The following is a 20,288-nucleotide window of genomic DNA, read 5'->3' on the forward strand; positions in this document are numbered from 1 at the left end:
TGTGTCTGTAATCATGTCTTGTCAGTCTCCTGTGCTAGATGCTTCTCCATCCTTTCCTTAAATGTTGATATTCTTCAGGTCACTGTCTTAGCACTCTTTATACTCTACAGACTTTGTCTAGGAAAACCCCAACCCGTCACATAGCTTTAGTGACCATAGTGGCTGATTCCTTATGTATCTATCTTCCTAGCCCGGTCAGACTTCATTTGACATTTTCATTTGGCTGTCACAAAGGTACCTCAATCTGAAAATGTCAGTAACAACTCACCATTCCCAATACCTGCTTTTGGCACTACTTGTTAAATCTGCTCTTCTTCAGTAGTCCTCTCAGTAAAAAACACAGCAATATTTACCCAGCTTCCCAAGCCAGAAACTAGCAAAGCAGATCATTCTTCTGCACCCTCCCTAGCTTTTCCTCTTCATTCAATCAGTTACCTAGTTTTGTGATATTGCTTTGAAGTTCTCTCTCAAATATGCGGACTTTTTTCCATTTCCACTGCTGCAATCCTGACCCAGGCATACATCCTCAAGCTCCTGAACAACCCCAGTACCTTCCTAAATTGTCCTCTGTATCCTCTTTATCCCTCTTCAATATCTTCTCTACACTGCTGTTAGGCTGATCTATTTAAAATACAAACCTAATGTCATTCTCCTTCCATGGCGTATGGATGAAATCAGCGAACCCTTTACATGGCTTACTGTGCTCTGCATCTGGACTGCCTAACAAGCTCATCCGAGGCCACCATCCACTCTCTTTGTACATTCCAGTCCTTCTGTTCCTTTTTTCAGTTCCTCATCGAGCAAATATTATTTATTTATTTATTTATTTGGCTGCACTGGGTCTTAGTTGAGGCATGTGGGATCTTCGTTGCCACATGCAGAAGCTTTAGTTGCAGCATGTGGGATCCTTAGTTGTGAACTCTTAGTTGTGGCACGCGAACTCTTAGTTGTGGCACGTAAACTCTAGTTGTGGCACGTGGGATCTAGTTCCCTGACAAGGGATCAAACCTGGGCCCCCTGCATTGGGAGCACGGAGTCTTAGCCACTGGACCACCAGGGAAGTCCCCCATCTAGCAAATTCTTACTTAACTTTTTTTTTTTTTTTTTACTTAACTTTTAAATCTCAGCTGGGCTTTCCTGACTCCACATCACCCTCCGCTTCCTGTTTTGTAAGAACCATGTTATTGAGGCGTCTTCAGAGCCTAGCCGAGTGCCTGGCCCATAATAAGTACTTAATAAATATTGGCTGAATTTGTTAGAGGCCTGGGGATTTCAACCTGGGTAACAGCATTATATATGATTATTCTAATTGTACAGTTATTAACTTTAAGAAAAACAGGGCTTCTTTAACATTGATTTCTACATCTTTCTTTTCTGTGTAGGTGAAGATGGTGGAACATGGTTTCTTGATCTTAAAAGCAAGGGTGGCAATGTCGGATATGGAGAGCCCTCTGATCGGGCAGATGTGGTGATGAGTATGTCTACTGATGATTTTGTAAAAATGTTTTCAGGTGAGTTTTAACTTTACTTGTTTACTGATTGATCAAGGAAAATTCTATTAGGTAGGCTTCATTTCTACTAGTTGGACTAAGATATCATTTCCAGTAACACCTTGGTTACCAGAGGTGCTGAACTTAGCTGCAGCTTGTTTATCAAGAGTAAGATCATGCTTCAGTCTTGCCAACTATTGTAATAGGAAACTGCAGCCATCTCCCGTGGCCCAGTGACCCTGCTTTCTGTGGAATCCATCACTAAGAAGAGCATCTGCATAATTTTCTGCTTTGCCCATGTATCTCTAAATGTGCCAGAAAAATTTTAAGGGTAATTTTTTTCTATTTTCTACTCTTAAAACACTACTCCAGATGGTAAGTTAATTAACACATGTACTTATTAGAAGCAGCACTTTAAAATTTTTTTTTAAATTTATTTATTTTTGGCTGTATTGGGTCTTCATTGCTGCGTCCAGGCTTTCTCTAGTTGCGGAGAGCAGGGGGCTACTCTTTGTTGTGGTGGGTGGGCTTCTCATTTCAGTGGCTTCTCTTTTTGCAGAGCTCGGGCTCTAGGTGTGTGGGCTTCAGTAGTTGTGGCACGTGGGCTCAGTAGTTGTGGCTCGCGGGCTCTAGAGCGCAGGCTCAGTAGTTGTGGCGCACGAGCTTAGTTGCTCCTGAGCATGTGGGATCTTTCCAGACCAGGGATCGAACCCATGTCCCCTGCATTGGCAGGTGGATTCTTAACCACTGCACCACCAGGGAAGTCCCAGAAGCAGCACTTTAAACAAAAGTATTGTAACATTTTAATCTGAAGATCCTAAAGATTCATTTAATGAGTTATAAACGTTATTTATTCTTTATTCTGTTTTAATCTTCATGAATTGAAGATCATAGTGTATTCTGTGCCCTGTAAGTCTCGCTTTCCATTTCTAACCCAGGATGCTAATGGCCTACATACTACCTGAGCCAGTTTGTGTGTGATGTTACTAATGACTGAGGTTTCTTCAACTTTTCCCCCCTTTTTTTAAACAGTAGTGCTAAATATTCATGGTACAAAAATTAGAAAATATGCTTAGGAAAAAAGAAAATAAATAAAATTATTTTTTATTGTACTACTGAAAGAGAACCATCAGTTGATTTTTGGTTTAAAGTCATATATATATTTTTATGAATGTATATAAATATATAAGTGTGCTTATGAAAACAAGATTATAGCATTGCTGCTGTTTGGTAACCTTTTTCACTTAGTACTTAGTACATTATAAGTACTTAGTACTTAAAAGTACTAGTGTACTTAAAAGTACATTAAAAGTACTTAGTACATTACAACATCTTTTAATGATAATGAATAGTTATCACTTTAATCATTTTTTTAAAATAAATATATTGATTGATTGATTTTTGGCTGACTTGGGTCTTTGTTGCTGCGTGCAGGCTTTCTCTAGTTGCGGCGAGCGGGGCCTACTCTTTGTTGCGGTGCACAGTCTTCTCATTGCAGTGGCTTCTCTTGTTGCGGAGCACGAGCTCTAGGCATGCGGGCTTCAGTAGTTGTGGCTTGTGGGCTCTAGAGCATAGGCTCAGCAGTTGGGGTGCATGGGCTTAGTTTCTCTGTGGCACACGGGATCTTCCTGGACCAGGGCACAAACCTGTGTCCCCTGCATTGGCAGGCGGATTCTTAATCACTGCGCCACCAGGGAAGCCCCTCTTTAATCATTTTAATAGTTTCTTTAGTGTTTGTTTAGTGTTTCAAAATCTCTTTCTCTGTAGGGCTTAAACATAGTGCTTTGGATGCTAAATAAATGTTTGGTAAATTTGAACCTTATAAATATGCAATATTTTGAACTTAAAGACCTTTAAAAATAAAAAAATTATTGTCAATTTCCAAACAGAAAATAACAGTAATTTTAGCTAATATGTATATGATTACTATTGAGTTAAGCAATATTCCCAATAATGGTTTGAGATAAAAGATTTTCTCTATTTTATAAAAAGGGAGACTGAAGTATTGCTTAATTAAATAATAAACCCAGAGTCACTTGGTGGGTGAGTCAATGTTGGAGTTAGTATTCGAATCCAAGCTAACTCGCCAGCTCATACACTTCTAAATCATTATGCTATTTTGCCCTCCGAAGGTGAAAGAATCAAGTTACCTCCTTAATTTACGTTTTATTTGTGTAGCATAAACTTGTAAGGGGCTTTCCATTTATATCTTTCTGTGAACGTGCTCCTGGATCGGCTAGGGGAGGTCAGTCAGCTAAATAAGTGATTAAAATATATATATATATTCTTATAAGGTTTATTTTATTTTATTTATTTATTTTGGCAACGCCAAGTGGCACGTGGGATCTTAGTTCCTTGACCAGGGATCGAACCCACACTTCTTGCAGTGGAAGCGCAGAGTCTTAACCACTGGACCGCCAGGAAAGTGCCTTGTAAGGTTTATTTTATAGCAGCAGTTCAGATTGGGAGCAAATAACTTTGCTTCTGCTTCTTATGTCTTTTCATTCTTATTCTTTATCCCATCTATTCTCCTTTGAATGGGCGCAATTTAGACCTTATATCCTAAGCATTCTCTTTTAAGAAGCCATAGCCATTTCTGTGACCTAATCTATAGAGTGGATATGTTATAAATTTTAAAAATTAAAGCAACTACTGATCAACTAATCAAAATCTCTCTTTTTGTCCAGTAGAGGCCACTGTATAGTAAAGCATTATAATAGAAAGAAAATATATTGTACAAGATTACCTGATTAATATATTGGGAAGAGAAATATACACCCATACACATACATATAAAATTGTTCTTACTAGTAGTTTTAAAGTTATTTTTTAGAACAGTTTTGTTAAGGTATAATTTACATACCATAAAATCTACCTAAGTATATATGATTTTTAGTAAATGTATAGGGTTGTACAACCATCACTTATAATCCAGTTTGAGAACATTTCTATCACTCCCTCCAAAATTCTCTGTCCCTTTGCAGTCAATCCCCCTTTTTACTGCCCAGCCAGCCAGACACTAACCTGCTTTCTGTCTCTATAGATGTGCTGTTTCTGGACATTTCATATAAATGGGATTATAAAGTATATAGTCTTTCGTATTTGGCTTCTTTTACTTAGCATAAGGCTTTTGAGATTCATCCATCATGTGGTAGCATGTATCAGTAGTTCAGTTCCTTTTTATTGCTGAGTAGTATTCCGTTGTATGGATATACCTCATATTTATCCACTCACCAGCTGGTGGATATTTGGGTTGTTTCAAGTTTTGGGGTATTATGAATAATGCTGCTGTGAATATTTTCATACACATATTTGTGTGGATATATATTTTCATTTCTGTTGGGTAGATTTCTAAGAGTCTAATTGCTGGGTCATGTGGTTAGTTGATATGTAACTTTTTAATAAACCACCAAACTTTGCTAAAGTGGCTGCACTAATTTTATATTCTTGTCAGCATTGTATAAAGGTTCAGGTTTCTCCAAATCCTCACCAGCACTTACTAGTGCCTTTTATTTTTTTACAGTGTTATTGAGGTATAATTGATAAATAAAAACTGTATATATTTAAGGTATATAACATGATGACTTGGTATTTGTATACACTAGGAAATTACTATACTCAAGCTAATTAACACATCCATCACCTTGCATGGTTACCTTCCTTTTGTTGTCATGAGAACACTTAAGATTTACTCTCAGCAAATTTCAGCAAATTTCAAGTATACAGTACAGTATTATTAACTATAGTCACCGTGCTGAACATTAGATCCCTAGAACTTATTCACCTTACAACTGAAAGTTTTACCCTGAGACCAACATCACACCATTCTACTCTCTGCCTCTGTGGGTTTGACTTTTTTAGGTTCCACATATAAGTGAGGCCATACAGTTTTTGTCTTCTTGTGTCTTGCTTATTTCATGCAGCATAATGTCCTGCAGGTTTATGCATGATGTCACAAATGGCAGTGTCTTTGTTATCATAGCCATTCTAGCGAGTGTGTGGTGGTATCTCGTGCTTTGAATTTTCATTTTCTTAATGATTAATAATGTTGGGCATCTCTCCATGTGCTTAATAGCTGTTTATATTTGATGAACTGTCTATTCAAATGTTTTGCTCGGTTTTATTTATTTATTTATTTATTTAATCTTTTTGGCTGTGTTGGGTCTTTGTTGCTGTGCGCGGGCTTTCTCTAGTTGTGGCGAGCGGGGGCTACTCTTTGTTGCGGTGCGTGGGCTTCTCATTGCAGTGGCTTCTCTTGTTGCGGAGCACGGGCTCTTGGCACACGGTAGTTGTGGCACGCATGGTCAGTAGTTGTGGTGTACGGGCTTAGTTGCTCCTTGGCATGTGTGATCTTCCCAGACCAGGGCTCGAATCCGTGTCCCCTGCATTGTCAGGTGGATTCTTAACCACTGCGCCACCAGGGAAGCCCTTTGCTTGTTTTTAAATTGACTTGTCTTTTTATTATTAAGTTGTAAGAGTTCTTTATAAACTCCAGATGCATGTGACTTGAAAATATTTTCTCTCAGTCTGTGACTTATCTTTTCATTTTCTTAGTGGTGTCTTTTGAGTTACAAAAGTTTTTAGTTTTGATAGTCTAATGTGTCATTTTTTTCTTTTATAGTTCATGCTTTTTTCCCCTAAGTATTTCATTCTTTTTTAATGCTACTGTAAATGAAATTATTGTGTTAATTTTATTTTTTAATTATTTGTTGCTAGTATACATAAATACATTTGACTTTTGTGTAAATTTTATATCCTATGAATTAACCAGTGAAGCTACTTGGGCCTGGGATTTTTTTGTGGGAAAATTTTTAATTACCAATTTGACTTATTGTTCTATGTCAATAGCTTTTTAAATTTTTTATTGATATGTAATTCACATACCATGTAATTCATCCATTTAAAGTAAACAATTGACTGTTTTTTTAGCATATTCACAAATGTTCGCAACCATCACCACAGTTGATTTTAGAACATTTGCATCACCTCAAAAAGAGAAACCCAGGACCCATTAACTGTTAATCCCATATCCCCCATCTCCTGCCCCTAGCCCTAAGCAACCACTAATCTACTTCCTGTGTCTGTAGATTTCCCTATTCTGGACTTTCATATGAAGAGAATCATATATATGGAATTTTTTTGTGTGACTGGCTTCTTTGCAGTGTGTTTCTTCTTTTAGCTTGTTTTCAGGTTTCATTCTTGATGTAGCATGTATCAGTATTTAATTCTCTTCTTTAAAAATGGAGATGAAATTCACATAACATACAATTAACCTTGTAAAGTGTACAGTTCAATGGTATTTAACTTAGTGCATTCACAATGCTATGCAACCACCACTTCTCTTTAGTTTCAAAACTTTTTCATCACCCCAGAAGAACACCCTATACCATTTAAGTAACATCCCATTCCAGCTTCCCACCTCCCATGGGAACTGCTAATGTGCTTTCTCTCTCTGTGGATTTGTCTATTCTGGATAGCTTACGTAAATGAAATCATTCAGTATGTGACCTTTTGTGTGTGGCTCTTGTCACTCAGCATAATGTTTTCAAGGTTCATCTAAGTTGTAGCATGTGTCAGTACTTCATTTCTTTTTATGACTATCTTTGAAAGATATTTTGTTTGGCTGTTATAAACAATGCTGCTATAAACATTTGTGTCCAAGTTTCTGTGTAGATTTATGTTTTCATTTCTCTTTATTGCTGGGTCATATGGTAATTCTACGTTTAACTCTTTGAAGAACTGCGAAAATGTTTTCCATAGCACCTGAACATTTACATTCCTACCAGCAACGTATGAGGGTTTCTATTTATCTGTATCCTTGCCCTCACCAACACTTGTTTTTGGTTTTTGTTTTTTTACAATAGCAATCCTAGTGAGTATGAAGTAATATCTCATTGTCGTTTTGATTTGCATTTCCCTAATGACAAATGCTGTTCAACATTTTTTTCATGTGCTTATTGGTCATACGTGTATATTCCTTGAAGAAATGTCTATTCAGGTCTTTTTCCCATTGTAACTGGATTTTTTTATCTGTTTAATTTAATTTTTTTTTTGAGTTTTAAGAATTCATTCTCCCTGTGTCAGATTACCTGTCAGTGTACTTTTTTTCTGGAGCTCTTTGCCTTCTTATTACAATCCAAACAGATAGCTCATGGGGAATTCCCTGGTGGTCCAGTGGTTAGGACTCCATGCTTCCAGTGCTGGGGCCCCGGGTTCAATCCCTGGTCAGGGATCCTGCAAGGTGTGTGGTGCGGCCAAAAAAAAAAAGAAAAGAAAAAGAAATGGGTTCTAAACAGATAGCTCATTAAGTCTGCTACACAGCTGTGATCCTAGAAATTTCTGTAACTCTCTCCTGCATTGAATCTCCTGTTTCCTGTATCCCTTTCTTTTTTCTTGGTTTACATCCTCATTTTGGTGGCACCCATTCTCCAGTAGCTTCATTATAAAGGATACATAAGAGGCAATTTTTCTGAGTATCTAAAACTACCTGTATTCTCCCAACACATTGATTATTTGTCTGGGTAGAGATTTCTGTGTTGCAATTCATTTTCCCTGAGAAAATGAAGTCATTGAAGTCATTGTTCCACCTTCTAAGATTATGATGGAGGATTTGATACTATTCTTAATCTTTTGTATCCACCACTCCCCTTTCTGAAAGTTTTGGAATCAAAATGATCTCTTTCTCTGTAGTGTTCTGAAATTTCACAATGATACAAGGCTTTTTTTCATTCATCTTCCTGGATACTTGATGGGCTCTTTGGGAATGTATCTTATATTATTTCTTTGATAGCTATCTCAGTTTTCTCAGTTCTCACTTTCTGAAGAAAACATTAAATCTCTGATTTAATCACCTTACATTTAGGGCCTTATTCTTTCCTTTAAAAAAATATGTATATATAGTAAGGAAAATTTTATTTCAAAAGATTATTGTGGCGGTGGGGGGGGGTTGGTGCTGGTTCATAGAGAGAGCCTTTTGTAATAGCGGGAGGGGGAATTTTGCAATAGAGAGACTGCTGTGACCAGAAGATTGCAAGTGTCTCCTTTCTATTACATTCTAATATTGTGGATATATCAAAATCTTAATTTCCAAGAGTTCACTCATGTTTTCTCAGCTTATTTTTTCTTCTCTTACTGCCCCCTTCTTCCTCCTCACTCTACCCCATTCCATTCACCTTCACCTGCTTCTCCCACTACCTCTCTCTTCAATACCCGTTTCCTGTGCTTCTCCTCCTCACCCCTTTTCTTAGCATCCTGTTGTTGATACATTGTCACAGCTTGTCTTATCAATGAGGACATGAATTACAGAACTTTTAATTTGTTCATTTGTTTCATTTCTGTTTCTTCTATGCCTGCAGTCTCTGTTTCCCCCAAATTGCTTTGATTTGTTTTTGGTTTTGGGGTGATTTTTTTTTTTTCCTGGTCTCCATTTGCTGCCCATTCATCTTTAACAAGCAAGACTATGTAAAGCTGATTGGAAGCTGTGTATGCATGAGTGGGGCTGTGGACTGGTGGGTTTCACTGCAGAGTGAGAGAGCAAGGAGCCAGTTTTTTAGCTGAAGCCTAACAGTGAAAAGATTGGGAAATGAGAGTAGCAAATAAAAACAAAGTTCCCTCCCTTCATGGAGCTCCTATTTATTATATGTTGTTATTAGCTACAATTCTGTTTTAATGCCCCATTTTACATTCTGGCATTTCTGTGGTTAAAATACTGCTAAGACGTACTTCTGTGTCCATACACTATACTTTTAATGTCATTTCTTAAGAAATTATATGCATTTATACCATTTGACTTTTTGACTCAACTTGAAATGTTAAGAGTTTAATGAACTATAATAGATTGGAAAATAACTAAAATAGATAATATTTGTTTACTACAATTCATTTGAGGGCCATCTATTCTTTAGTGTACTGTGCATGTTGCATCTTCTGCTTTTTGGTGTAATCTTTTGTTGATTGTTGCTTTTATATTATCTCTCATACTACAAGATATAGTTAACATCTAAATCTAGGAATTGGGATTCCCAAGATACTGATAAAAAGATGCTATAAAAGAAATTTCTGTGTTTCAGAGGTTTATAGAACTCAGAGATTCTTTTTTTTTTTTTTTTTTAAATTTATTTATTATTTATTTATGGCTGTGTTGGGTCTTCGTTTCTGTGCGAGGGCTTTCTCTAGTTGCAGCAAGCGGGGGCCACTCTTCATTGCGGTGCGCGGGCCTCTCACTATTGCGGCCTCTCTTGTTGCGGAGCACAGGCTCCAGACGCGCAGGCTCAGTAGTTGTGGCTCACGGGCCTAGTTGCTCCGCGGCATGTGGGATCCTCCCAGACCAGGGCTCGAACCCGTGTCCCCTGCATTGGCAGGCGGATTCTCAACCACTGCACCACCAGGGAAGCCCAGAGATTCTTTTTATAAGCATGTTCTTGAAGCGGTACGTCCCTAAGGGCACTAATGGCTGATTTTTCCTCTCTCATTTTCTCTTTTTAGGGAAACTAAAACCAACAATAGCATTCATGTCAGGAAGATTGAAGATTAAAGGAAACATGGCCCTAGCAATCAAATTGGAGAAACTAATGAATCAGATGAATGCCAGGCTGTGAAGAGAAAAAAAAATGTTGACCGCTAAGCTCAAAAAGTAAAAGGGTTCAATAGTTAAAATTGAATGTTTGTTTTCATCCCTATTATATTATAAGGATATGCATGTTTGTTCTAGAAAAAATAGAATTTCTGTATCTGTGAGACTTGAAATTGTAATTAAAACAGCTAGCCAACCAAACATAAGCATCATTAAGTAGAATTCTAAGACATTCTGTTTTTCTTATTTTGTGAGTTTTGCCCTCTGAGTCCTGTATCTCATACACCATCATCTTCTGGGAAAAGTATTATTAGTAATCAATCAGGGTCAAGCAGCAACATTACTCTTTTATATCTTTTTCCCATGTAAAATGAGACTAGTCTGTTTTAAACTTTTCAGTTTAGGATTGTATACTAAAGATATTTTAGATTTTTATAAATTTGTTTTAAAGAAAATCTTCTATATTACATTTTCACAGAAATCACATAATAAACTACTTAATAAATACTATTTGTGAAGACAAATTAAACAAAAAGTATATTTTGTTAACTACCTTTCTAAGTGTAAGGTATTTTACCTATAGGAAAATATTATTCATGTAATTCAACTAACTGCAGTATATATATCCTATTTTAAAGTATGTAAAAATATCTATCCTAAGATAATTCCTCCCCAAAAGTGTGCACTTGGTCACAGTGTTTTGAAATGAGAACATTAGAATAGATGGTTGTTATGGGCTGAATGGTATGCCCCCTTCATATGTTGAAGTTCTAACCCCCAGAATCTCAGAATTGATTGTATTTGGAGATAAGATCTTTAAAGAGGTAAGTTAAAACCCAGGCTTTTAGGGTAGGGTGGGCCATAATCCAGTCTGACTGATGTCCTTATAAGAGGAAATTTGGACACAAAAGAGAGACCAAGGAGGCACACACTAGGAATGACCTAGTGAGGTCTAGTGAGGAATGACCATGTGAGGACCAGCAAGAAGGCAGTCATTTGCAAGCCAAGGAAAGAGGCCTCAGAAGAAACCAAACCTACTGACACCTTGATCTCAGACTAGTCTCCAGAATTGTAAGAAATTTCTGTTGCTTTAGCCACTCAGTCTGTGGTATTTTGTTATTGCAGTCCTAGTAAACTAATGCAATAGTTTGTTTGTATTTCTGTTACGAACACAAGTTCCTGTGCACTACACACAGTGAGGCCAAACAAACTGAAACATTGGAGTTTGTAGCAGAGAAAGCTTTATTACAGGGCCAAGCAAGGAGAATGGGTGGCTTGTGCTCAGAAAACCCAAACTGCCCAATGGTTTTCAGGGAGAAGTTTTTATAGGCAGAATTTGGGGTGAGTGCTGTGTGACTTTCTTCTGATTGGTTGGTGGTGAGGTAACAGGGAGGTGTTTCAGAAATCTTGTGCTCAACCTGAAGTTACCATCCTCCACCTGGGTGGGGGCCTTAGTTCTTACAGAAGAACTCAAAGATATTGTTATATATATTCCTTGAGGAGGCACCAGGACCCTGCCCCAAGGCTGCACTATTGTTTCTTGACTGCTCCTCCCCTGTTTCTGCATTCCCTCCCTTCCCTGATTAGCAACTGTTTGAATCTGCCCTTTGTAACTCAGTGAAGGTCAGGGAGGCTGAATGAAGCCTATTTCCTACAAACAAGAAATAGGGGACACAGAAAGGCTTTGTACCTAGGATGGCCCCACAGGGTCCTTCTCTGTTTCATTTCTTGTTTTAAAAAAGTTAAACTTTTTTTTTTTTTAAGCTCCTATCTTTCCTTCTAATCAGTTAAAAATACTGTTCAGTGTAATTCTTTCACTTCTCACCTTCCACTCACTAATATTATTGTGCTGTTAAGCAGCTTAGCTAATTCTGACATTTTGTAGAATCATAACATTAGGAGCACTTAATCTGTATTTTACAAATGAGGAAACAGAGGATCAGAGATAGGAAAGGACTAGTCCAAGGTCACAATTAACAAGCCCTTTCCAACAACCTCCCAGTACATTGGCCTTGGATAGAACTTGAAGACCGCACTTCCCCCTCGGTGAAGCCCAGATAGATTGACCTTGATGTGACAGCCTCACAACTCCCTTGGCATCTCCCGTTCATTTCCAGCCACATTAGGATCCCTGTCAGATGCTGCCAGCAGACTCCTTTTCTACTGAAATTTTCTAAAGACTTTTCTCCTTTCTCTGCATTTTCCACATGGCTTCAAAGCTTTGCGAAAATAAAAACTAGAAAATATTGTGAGGCAGGAATTCTGGAGTTTGGTTACTGAAACATGAACTTGCTAATTAAAAGGCTTTAGGATATCAGAAGAAAATCTTTCCACAGGGCCCTGGTTTTCATATCAGTAATTGAGGGAGTTGGATGAGGTCATCTGCAGCCTCTTTTTGCTTATTATCACTAAGAAGTAGTGAGCAGTCTGTACTGCTCACTATAAATATTTAAAGGTACCACAGCTACATTCCTAAAGCTTTCTCTCTTGCCACATCCCCCAGCTGCCTTAATGAATTCATGTGTTCCCTTCTCTTGGATCTTGCCCATTAACTGCACTGAGGTTGTAGAGTCTCCCAGAAGTTTTGAATGTCCATTTTGTGTGTGGTTCAGTATCCATTTGACCCCTGTTTCTGAAATGGAATGGTATGGAGGGAAACCATGCCATTCGGCTTTTTAGTGTTTGATGAAGTTATTTAGGCATTTTAAAGATGGTTTGTTGCTAGTAATCCTATATTTTAACAAATCCTCTTAAATAGTGCCTTTTGTTTGTTTGTTTGTTTTCTTTTTTTGGCTGTGCCACACGGCTTGTGGGATCTTAGTTCCCCGAGCAGGGATTGAACCTGGCCCCAGCAGTGAATGCACCAAGTCCTAACCACTGGACCACCAGGGAATTCCCTTAAATAGTGCCTCTTAAATAATCCTCTTAAGTAGAAGAAAAGAAGTCTTCTTCCTCTACCTATCTTAAGTTTTCAGTTGGGGCCCTGTAAATTAGACTAACAAAAGATAGATTAGCAAGAGAAAAACAAATAGAAGTATTAACATATGCATTGCACATATACATGGAAGCATTCAGACATGAGTAACTCAAAGATGTGGTTAGAACTTGAGCTGATACAACAATGAACAATAAATTTTTTTGTGAAGGAACAAGACAAAGAGGACTTTTGAGTTTCTAGGATAGGAAACTGTAGGAAGGAAAATATATGTATTGTACAGTAAGAGTGAGTTTTGTAAGAAACTGCCAAATAGAAAAACTGTCAAAAAAAAAAAAAAAAGAAAGAAACTGCCAAATAGTCTTCCAAAGTGGCTGTACCATTTTGCATTCCCACCAGCAGCATGTTGCTGTTGCTCCACATCCTTGTCAGCACTTGGTATTGCCAGTTTTTTGGATTTTAGTCATTCTAACAGGTGTGTGGTAGTATCTCATTGTTGCTTTAATTTGCCATTCCCTCGTGACATATGATGTTGAACATCTTTTCATATGCTTGCTTTCCTCTATATCTTCTTTGGTGAGATGTCTGTAGAGGTCTTTGGCCCATTTTTAAATCAGGTTATTTGTTTTCTTATTGTTGCATTTTAAGAGTTCTTTGTATATTTTGGATAACAATCCTTTATCAGATGTGTACACAGCCAAAAATATAAATAAATAAATAAATAAATAAATAAATAAAGTCATTGCCATACCCAAGGTCATCTAGGTTTTCTCCTATGATATTTTCTAGGGAGTTTTAGTTTTGCATTTGACATTTAGATCTGTAATCCATTTTTTAAAAAATTAATTAATTTATTTATTTATTTTTGGCTGTGTTGGGTCTTCGTTTCTGTGTGAGGGCTTTCTCCAGTTGTGGCAAGCGGGGGCCACTCTTCATCGTGGTGCACGGGCCTCTCACTATCGCGGCCTCTATTGTTGTGGAGCACAGGCTCCAGACGCGCAGGCTCAGTAATTGGGGCTCACAGGTGTAGTTGCTCCGCGGCATGTGGGATCCTCCCAGACCAGGGCTCGAACCCACGTCCCCTGCACTGGCAGGCAGACTCTCAACCACTGCGCCACCAGGGAAGCCCCCTGTAATCCATTTTGAGTAATTTTTGTGAAAGGTGTAAAGCCTTTGTTTATTTTTATTTATCTATTATTTTGCATGTGTATATCCAGTTGTTCCAGCACCATTTGTTGAAAAGACTATCTTTGCTCCTTTGTCAAAGGTCAGTTGACTATATTCATGTGGGTATATTTCTAGGCTCTCTGTTCTCCTACATTGATCTATTTATCCTTTCACCAATACCACGCTACGTGGTTACTTTAGCTTTATAGTAAGTCTTGAAGTCAGGTAATGTCAATCTTAACTTTGATCTTCAATATTGAGTTGGCTATTCTGGTTCTTTTGCCTCTCCATATAACTTTAGAATAAGTTTGTTCATATTCACAAAATAACTTGCTGGGATTTTGATTGGCTTTGAGTTGAATCTATATATCAACTTGGGATAAACTGATGTTTTGACAGTATTGAGTCTTCCTATCCATGAACATGACATATCTCTTCATTTATTGTTATTCTTTGGTATCTTTCATCACAGTTTGGTAGGTTTTCTTATATAGATCTTGCGCATAGTTTGTTAGATTTGTATCTGAATATTTAAATTTTTTGAGTGCTAATATAAATGGTAATGTGTTTTACATTTCAAATTTCACTTCATTACTGGTATATAGGAATGTGATTGACTTTTGTATATTAACCTTGTATTCTACAACCCTGCTATAATAATTTACTAGTTCCCAGAGGTTTCTTTGGTAATTTTTACAGCTTTTCTATATAGACAATTATGTCATCTGTGAACAGAGAGTTTTATTTCTTCCTTCCCAACCTGTATACGTTTTATTTCCTTTTATGTTACTGCATTAGCTAGCACTTCCAGCATGATGTTGAAAAGCAGTAGTGAGAGGGGACATCCTTGCCTTATTCATGATCTTAATGGGAAAGCTTCTAGTTTCTCACCGTTAAGTGTGATGTTAGTTGTAGGTTTTTTGTAGATATTCTTTATCAAATTGAGGAAGTTCCCCTCTATTCCTAGCTTACTGAAATATTTTATTATGAGTGGGTGTTGGACTTTGTCAAATGCTTTTTCTGCATCTATTTGTATGATCGTGTGATTTTTCTCTTTCAGCCTGTTGATGTGGTAGATTACATTAATGGATTTTTGAATGTTGAACCATCCTTGCAAACCTAGGATAAATCCCACTTGGTTGTTTTTATGGCCTATATGTTCTTATGCCCACAAATTTCATATATTGAAATCCTAACCCCCAAGATGATGGTATTAGAAGGTGGAGCCTTTGGGAGGTGATTAGGTCATGAGGGTGGGGCCCTCATTATTGGGATTAATGCCCTTATAAAAGAGACCTCAGAGAGAGTTAGCTGGTCCCTTTCACCAAGTGAGGACATGGCAAAAAGGTGCCACCAGTGAATCAGAACTCAGGCCCTCACCATACACCAGATCTGCCTGTGCCTTGGTCTTGGACTTCCCAGCCTCCAGAACTGTGCAAAATAACTTTCTGTTGTTTTTAAACCACCTAGTCTCTGGTATTTTGTTATAGCAGGCTGAACAGGCTAAGACAACTGTGGTATGTAAGTCTTTTTATATGTTGTTGGATTCAATTTGCTAATATTTTGTTGAGGATTTTTGCATCTAAGTTCATGAGAGATGTTGGTTTGTAGTTTTCTTTTCTTATAATGTCTTTGTCTGGTTTTAGTACTAGGGTAATGCTGGTTTCACAGGGTGAATTAGGAATATTTTCTGTTTCTGTCTTCTGAAGGGGACTGTAGAGAACTGGTATAATTTTCTTCCTTAAATGTTTGTTAGAATTCATCAGTGAACCCATCTTGACCTGGTGCTTTCTGTTTTGGGAAGTTATTAATTACCATTTGCTTTATTCCATCTGTTCTGTATATCTTTGTTCTTCTTTTCTGGTCTTCTTCCATTTCTTTCTGTCTTCCTTGAAAGAATCTCACAAAATATTTCCATTTCCCATTCCCATCCTTTGTACTACTTTGTCATACATTTTATTTCCACATATGTTTTAAACTCTACAGTATATTTAATATTTTTGTTAACAGTGAATTATCTTTTTAAAGATTAAAAAATGAGAAAAAAAGTCTTTAAATTTACCTATATGTTTACTTTTTGCACTGTCAACCTATCCATCACCAACTATCCAAACACATGAACATATCCAAAAGTTTCCTCCTGCCCCTTCATAGCCATTTATGCCCATCCTCAATCCCATTTCCAGCAAGTACTGATCTGCTTTCTATAACTACAGATTAGTTTGCATTTTCCTGGAATTTACATTAATGGAGCTGTACAGTATATATTTTCTGTTTGGCTTCTTTGAATCTGCATAATTACTTTGAAATTTGTTCTTGTCATTACATATATCAATAGTTCATTCCTTTTTATTACTGCTGAGTAGTTTGCCATTATATGAATACACCACAGTTTGTTTATCCATTCACCTGTTGATAGACATTGGGGTAGTTTCCAGCTTTTGGCTATTACAAATAAAGCTGCTGTGAACATTCATGTACCAAGTCCCTGTATTCTCTTGGGTATGAAATTACTGGATCATATGGTGTGCATATATTTAACTTTTTAAGAAATTGCCAAACTTTTTTCCAAAGTGGTTATACTATTTTACATTTCACTAACAATGTATAGGATTTCATTTCTTCACATTTTCATCAACACCTGATATGTACAGCCTTTTAAATTTTAGCCATTCTAATAAGTATGTAGTAGTATCTCATTGTATTTTAACTTCCATATCCCTGATGAGGATGAGCATCTTTACATGTGCTTATTTGACATGTGTATATATTCTTGATGAAGTGTCTGCTCAAATCTTTGCCCACATTTATTCCATTGTTTGTTTTATTATTGAATTTTGGGAGCTCTTTATATATTCAGGATACAAGTAATTTTTCAGATATTTGCAAATATTTTCTCCCTTTCAATAGACTGTCTTTTTATTCTCTTACCAGTGATACAGGAATAAGAAAATTTTTTTAAATAGATGAGGTTCAGGCTTCCCTGGTGGTGCAATGGCTAGGAATCCACCAGCCATTGCAGGGGACACAGGTTCGAGCCCTGGTCTGAGAAGATCCCACATGCTGCGGAGCAACTAAGCCCATGTGCCACAACTACTGAGCCTGAGCTCTAGAGCCTGTGAGCCACAACTACTGAGCCCATGTGCCACAGCTACTGAAGCCTGCACACTTAGAGCCCATGCTCTGCAACAAGAAGCCACCGCAGTGAGAAGCCCGTGCACTGCAACGAAGAGTAGCCCCCACTCGCCGCAACTAGAGAAAGCCCACACAGCAACAAAGACAAAACACAGCCAAAAATAAAATAAATAAATAAATTAAAAAAAAATAATGAGGTTCAACTTATCAATCTTTTTCTTTACTGGATCATGCTTTCGGTATAATGAAGAAATCTTTGCTTAACTGAAAACTTCTGGAAGTTTTACAGTTTTAAGTTTTGCATTTAGGTGTATTTAGCATTTCAAGTTAATTTTTGTACATGTGCAATGTGTGGATCAAATTTCATATTTCTGACTAGGGATATCCAATTGTTCCAGCATCATTTGTTGAAAATCAGCAGATTAAAATAAAAATAGAACTTTAGAAATGAAAAATATAATACATTAAAAAACTTTTCCATAATACAAGTTGAGCTTTCCATTACTGTAAGGTTAATGACAAATATTTAGTCACAAAAAGCACAAAAGCAATGTTAGTGCAACTTAAAAGTATACACAATTGACCATATATTTATCTGAGAAAGTACCAAGTGATTACAAGGCAGTCATATCCTAGCCAGTCTCTACTACTGAAAGTCTAAGAACTTTAATTCTATATAATTCTTTCCAGCACCATGAGACAGCCAAAGATTTCTTAGATTTTTTTTTTTTTTCTGTTAACAACTGCTTTCTGCTTGATTTCCTGGCTTCTTGCCCCTTGCATGAACAGGCTAGGAATCAGCAAATGCTTTGAGGGAAAATATGTAGAATGACTGACTCCTTTACTGTGATTGCCTTTATTCTGGCATCTTAGCATCTCAAGCCCTAGCTACCCTGATAGACTTGACCTCCAAAATTTGTACCTCCAGCCCAATCAGACTATTGAAAGCTCTAGGATGCCTCTCTCAGATTTCTATACTCCTAGACACAAATCAACAATGCCCTGAGGAGGAAACATGGCTTAGGATGGAGAATTCACTTCATCGTGTTTCCCTTCTTGCTGGGCTCTTGGGAATCTCACGCCTTGGCTGCCTGGCTTGCTGTATAATAGGTTTAAACAGCCTTTTATTTTATTTTTTTTAAATGCAGCTTTTTATAGCTTTTAGTGGGAGAGTTAGTTTGTTCAACAAGGTACCTCATCATAGCTGGAAGCCTGCATCATTTAAAAAACTCATCAAGATAGAAATATGCTTTAAACAAATGGGACTGCATTTAAAAAGTTAATGTGGTAAAAAAATAATACAAAATTTATCCTTTTAACCATTTTCAAGTGTACAGGTCAGTGGTTTATCCTCACATTATTGTGTATCAGATCTCTAGAACTTTTTCATCTTGCAAAACTAAAACTCTATACTCATGGAACAACAGCTCTCCATAATCCCCTCCTCATTCCCTGGCAACCACCATAATACCCTCTGTTTCCATGATTTTGGCAACTCTAGGTACCTTATATAAGTGATTTTGACAACTCTAGGTACCTTATATACAGTATTTGTTGTTTTGCGGCTGGTTTATTTCACTTGGTGTAATGTCCTCAAGGTTCATCTATGTTGTAGCATGTGACAGGATTGCTTTTTTAAGGCTGAATAATACTCTACTGTACGTATATGCCACATTTTGTTTATCCATTCATCCATCCTTGGACATTTTGGTTGCTTCCATCTCTGGGCTATTGTGAATAATGGTGCAGTGAACATGGGTTGCAAATGTCTCTTTAAGTTCTTGCTTCAAATTCTTTTGGATATATACCTAGAGGTGGGATTTCTGGATCACATAGTAATTCCATTTTTAGTTTTTTGAGGACCCTCCATAGTGCTTTCCATAGTGGCTGCACCATTTTACATTTCTACCAGCAATGCACGGGATTTCAATTTTCCCACAGGATTATGTACTTGAAACATGCGGCGATTAACTGTTTTTTCTTTTTTCTAATAAATTTATTTTATTTATTTTTGGCTGCATTGTGTCTTTGTTGCTGCGCATGGGCTTTCTCTAGTTGTGGTGAGCGGGGGCTACTCTTCGTTGCGGTCCACGGGCTGCTCACAGCGGTGGCTTCTCTTGTTGCGGAGCACAGGCTGTAGGTGTGCAGGCTTCAGTAGTTGTGGCATGTAGGCTCTAGACCACAGGCTCAGTAGTTGTGGCGGATGGGCTTAGTTGCGGTGGATGGGCTTAGTTGCTCTGTGGCATGTGGGATCTTCCCGGCCCAGGGATCGAACTCGTGTCCCCTGCATTGGCAGGCAGATTCTTAACCACTGCACCACCAGGAAAGTCCCTGTTTTTTTCTTTTTTTGGACACATTATTTATCAAAAACGTTCACAGATTTTTTTTTTTTATAAATGTTGCTGTGACTTATTATTATTATTTTTTAATTTATTTATTTATTTTATTTTATGGCTGTGTTGGGTCTTCGTTTCTGTGCGAGGGCTTTCTCTAGTTGTGGCAAGTGGGGGCCGCTCTTCATCGCGGTGCACGGGCCTCTCACTGTCGCGGCCTCTCTTGTTGCGGAGCACAGGCTCCAGACGCGCAGGCTCAGTAATTGTGGCTCACGGGCCCAGTTGCTCCGTGGCATGTGGGATCTTCCCAGACCAGGGCTCGAACCCGTGTTCCCTGCATTGGCAGGCAGACTCTCAACCACTGCGCCACCAGGGAAGCCCTGTTCACAGATTTTTAAATTCAGCCTTGACCAGGAGGAGTGTTGATAGACAAAGGTGTTAGGAATCCTTTCTCCTTTGTTCAGAAGTTAGTCTCTTTTTCTGCTCAGTCATACTCTTCTCTCCCCTCACTTACCCCAGGGTAGGAGGGAATGAGGTTTCCCTGTCACAGCTGGGGTGAGGCCAAGATGTGAGCACTACATATGGCTAATCAGATATGCTTTAAATGATAGTTATTGCCATTATTATTATTTTGGAGATGCTTAGGGCTGTAAATA

At 37.8% G+C, this 20,288-nt stretch overlaps 1 protein-coding gene, 1 long non-coding RNA gene and 1 other non-coding gene across 5 annotated transcripts in view; 2 read left to right on the forward strand and 1 right to left on the reverse strand.

The window, feature by feature from the left end:
* Positions 1-19,307, forward strand: part of HSDL2 (hydroxysteroid dehydrogenase like 2) — a 76,675-nt gene extending 57,368 nt beyond the window's left edge. For all 3 annotated transcript variants that reach the window (XM_007178201.2, XM_007178202.2, XM_057547956.1), the window contains 2 exons: positions 1,383-1,511; positions 9,975-19,307. In XM_007178201.2, the coding sequence (XP_007178263.1) occupies positions 1,383-1,511; positions 9,975-10,087 (242 nt within the window). In that variant the 3' untranslated portion in view covers positions 10,088-19,307. The remainder of the gene's footprint in view (positions 1-1,382; positions 1,512-9,974) is intronic.
* LOC130708351 (uncharacterized) overlaps positions 1-20,288 on the reverse strand; it is a 39,261-nt gene that overhangs the window by 18,221 nt on the left and 752 nt on the right. Inside the window, exon 2 of the long non-coding RNA XR_009008573.1 lies at positions 7,580-7,724. This is a non-coding gene — a long non-coding RNA (uncharacterized LOC130708351). The remainder of the gene's footprint in view (positions 1-7,579; positions 7,725-20,288) is intronic.
* On the forward strand, positions 7,651-7,723 carry TRNAW-CCA (transfer RNA tryptophan (anticodon CCA)). Its single transcript has one exon. It is a non-coding gene; the product is annotated as a tRNA-Trp (tRNA).

This window comes from Balaenoptera acutorostrata, chromosome 6 (genome assembly GCF_949987535.1).
Source record: "Balaenoptera acutorostrata chromosome 6, mBalAcu1.1, whole genome shotgun sequence".
NCBI classification, from domain to species: Eukaryota; Metazoa; Chordata; class Mammalia; order Artiodactyla; family Balaenopteridae; genus Balaenoptera; species Balaenoptera acutorostrata.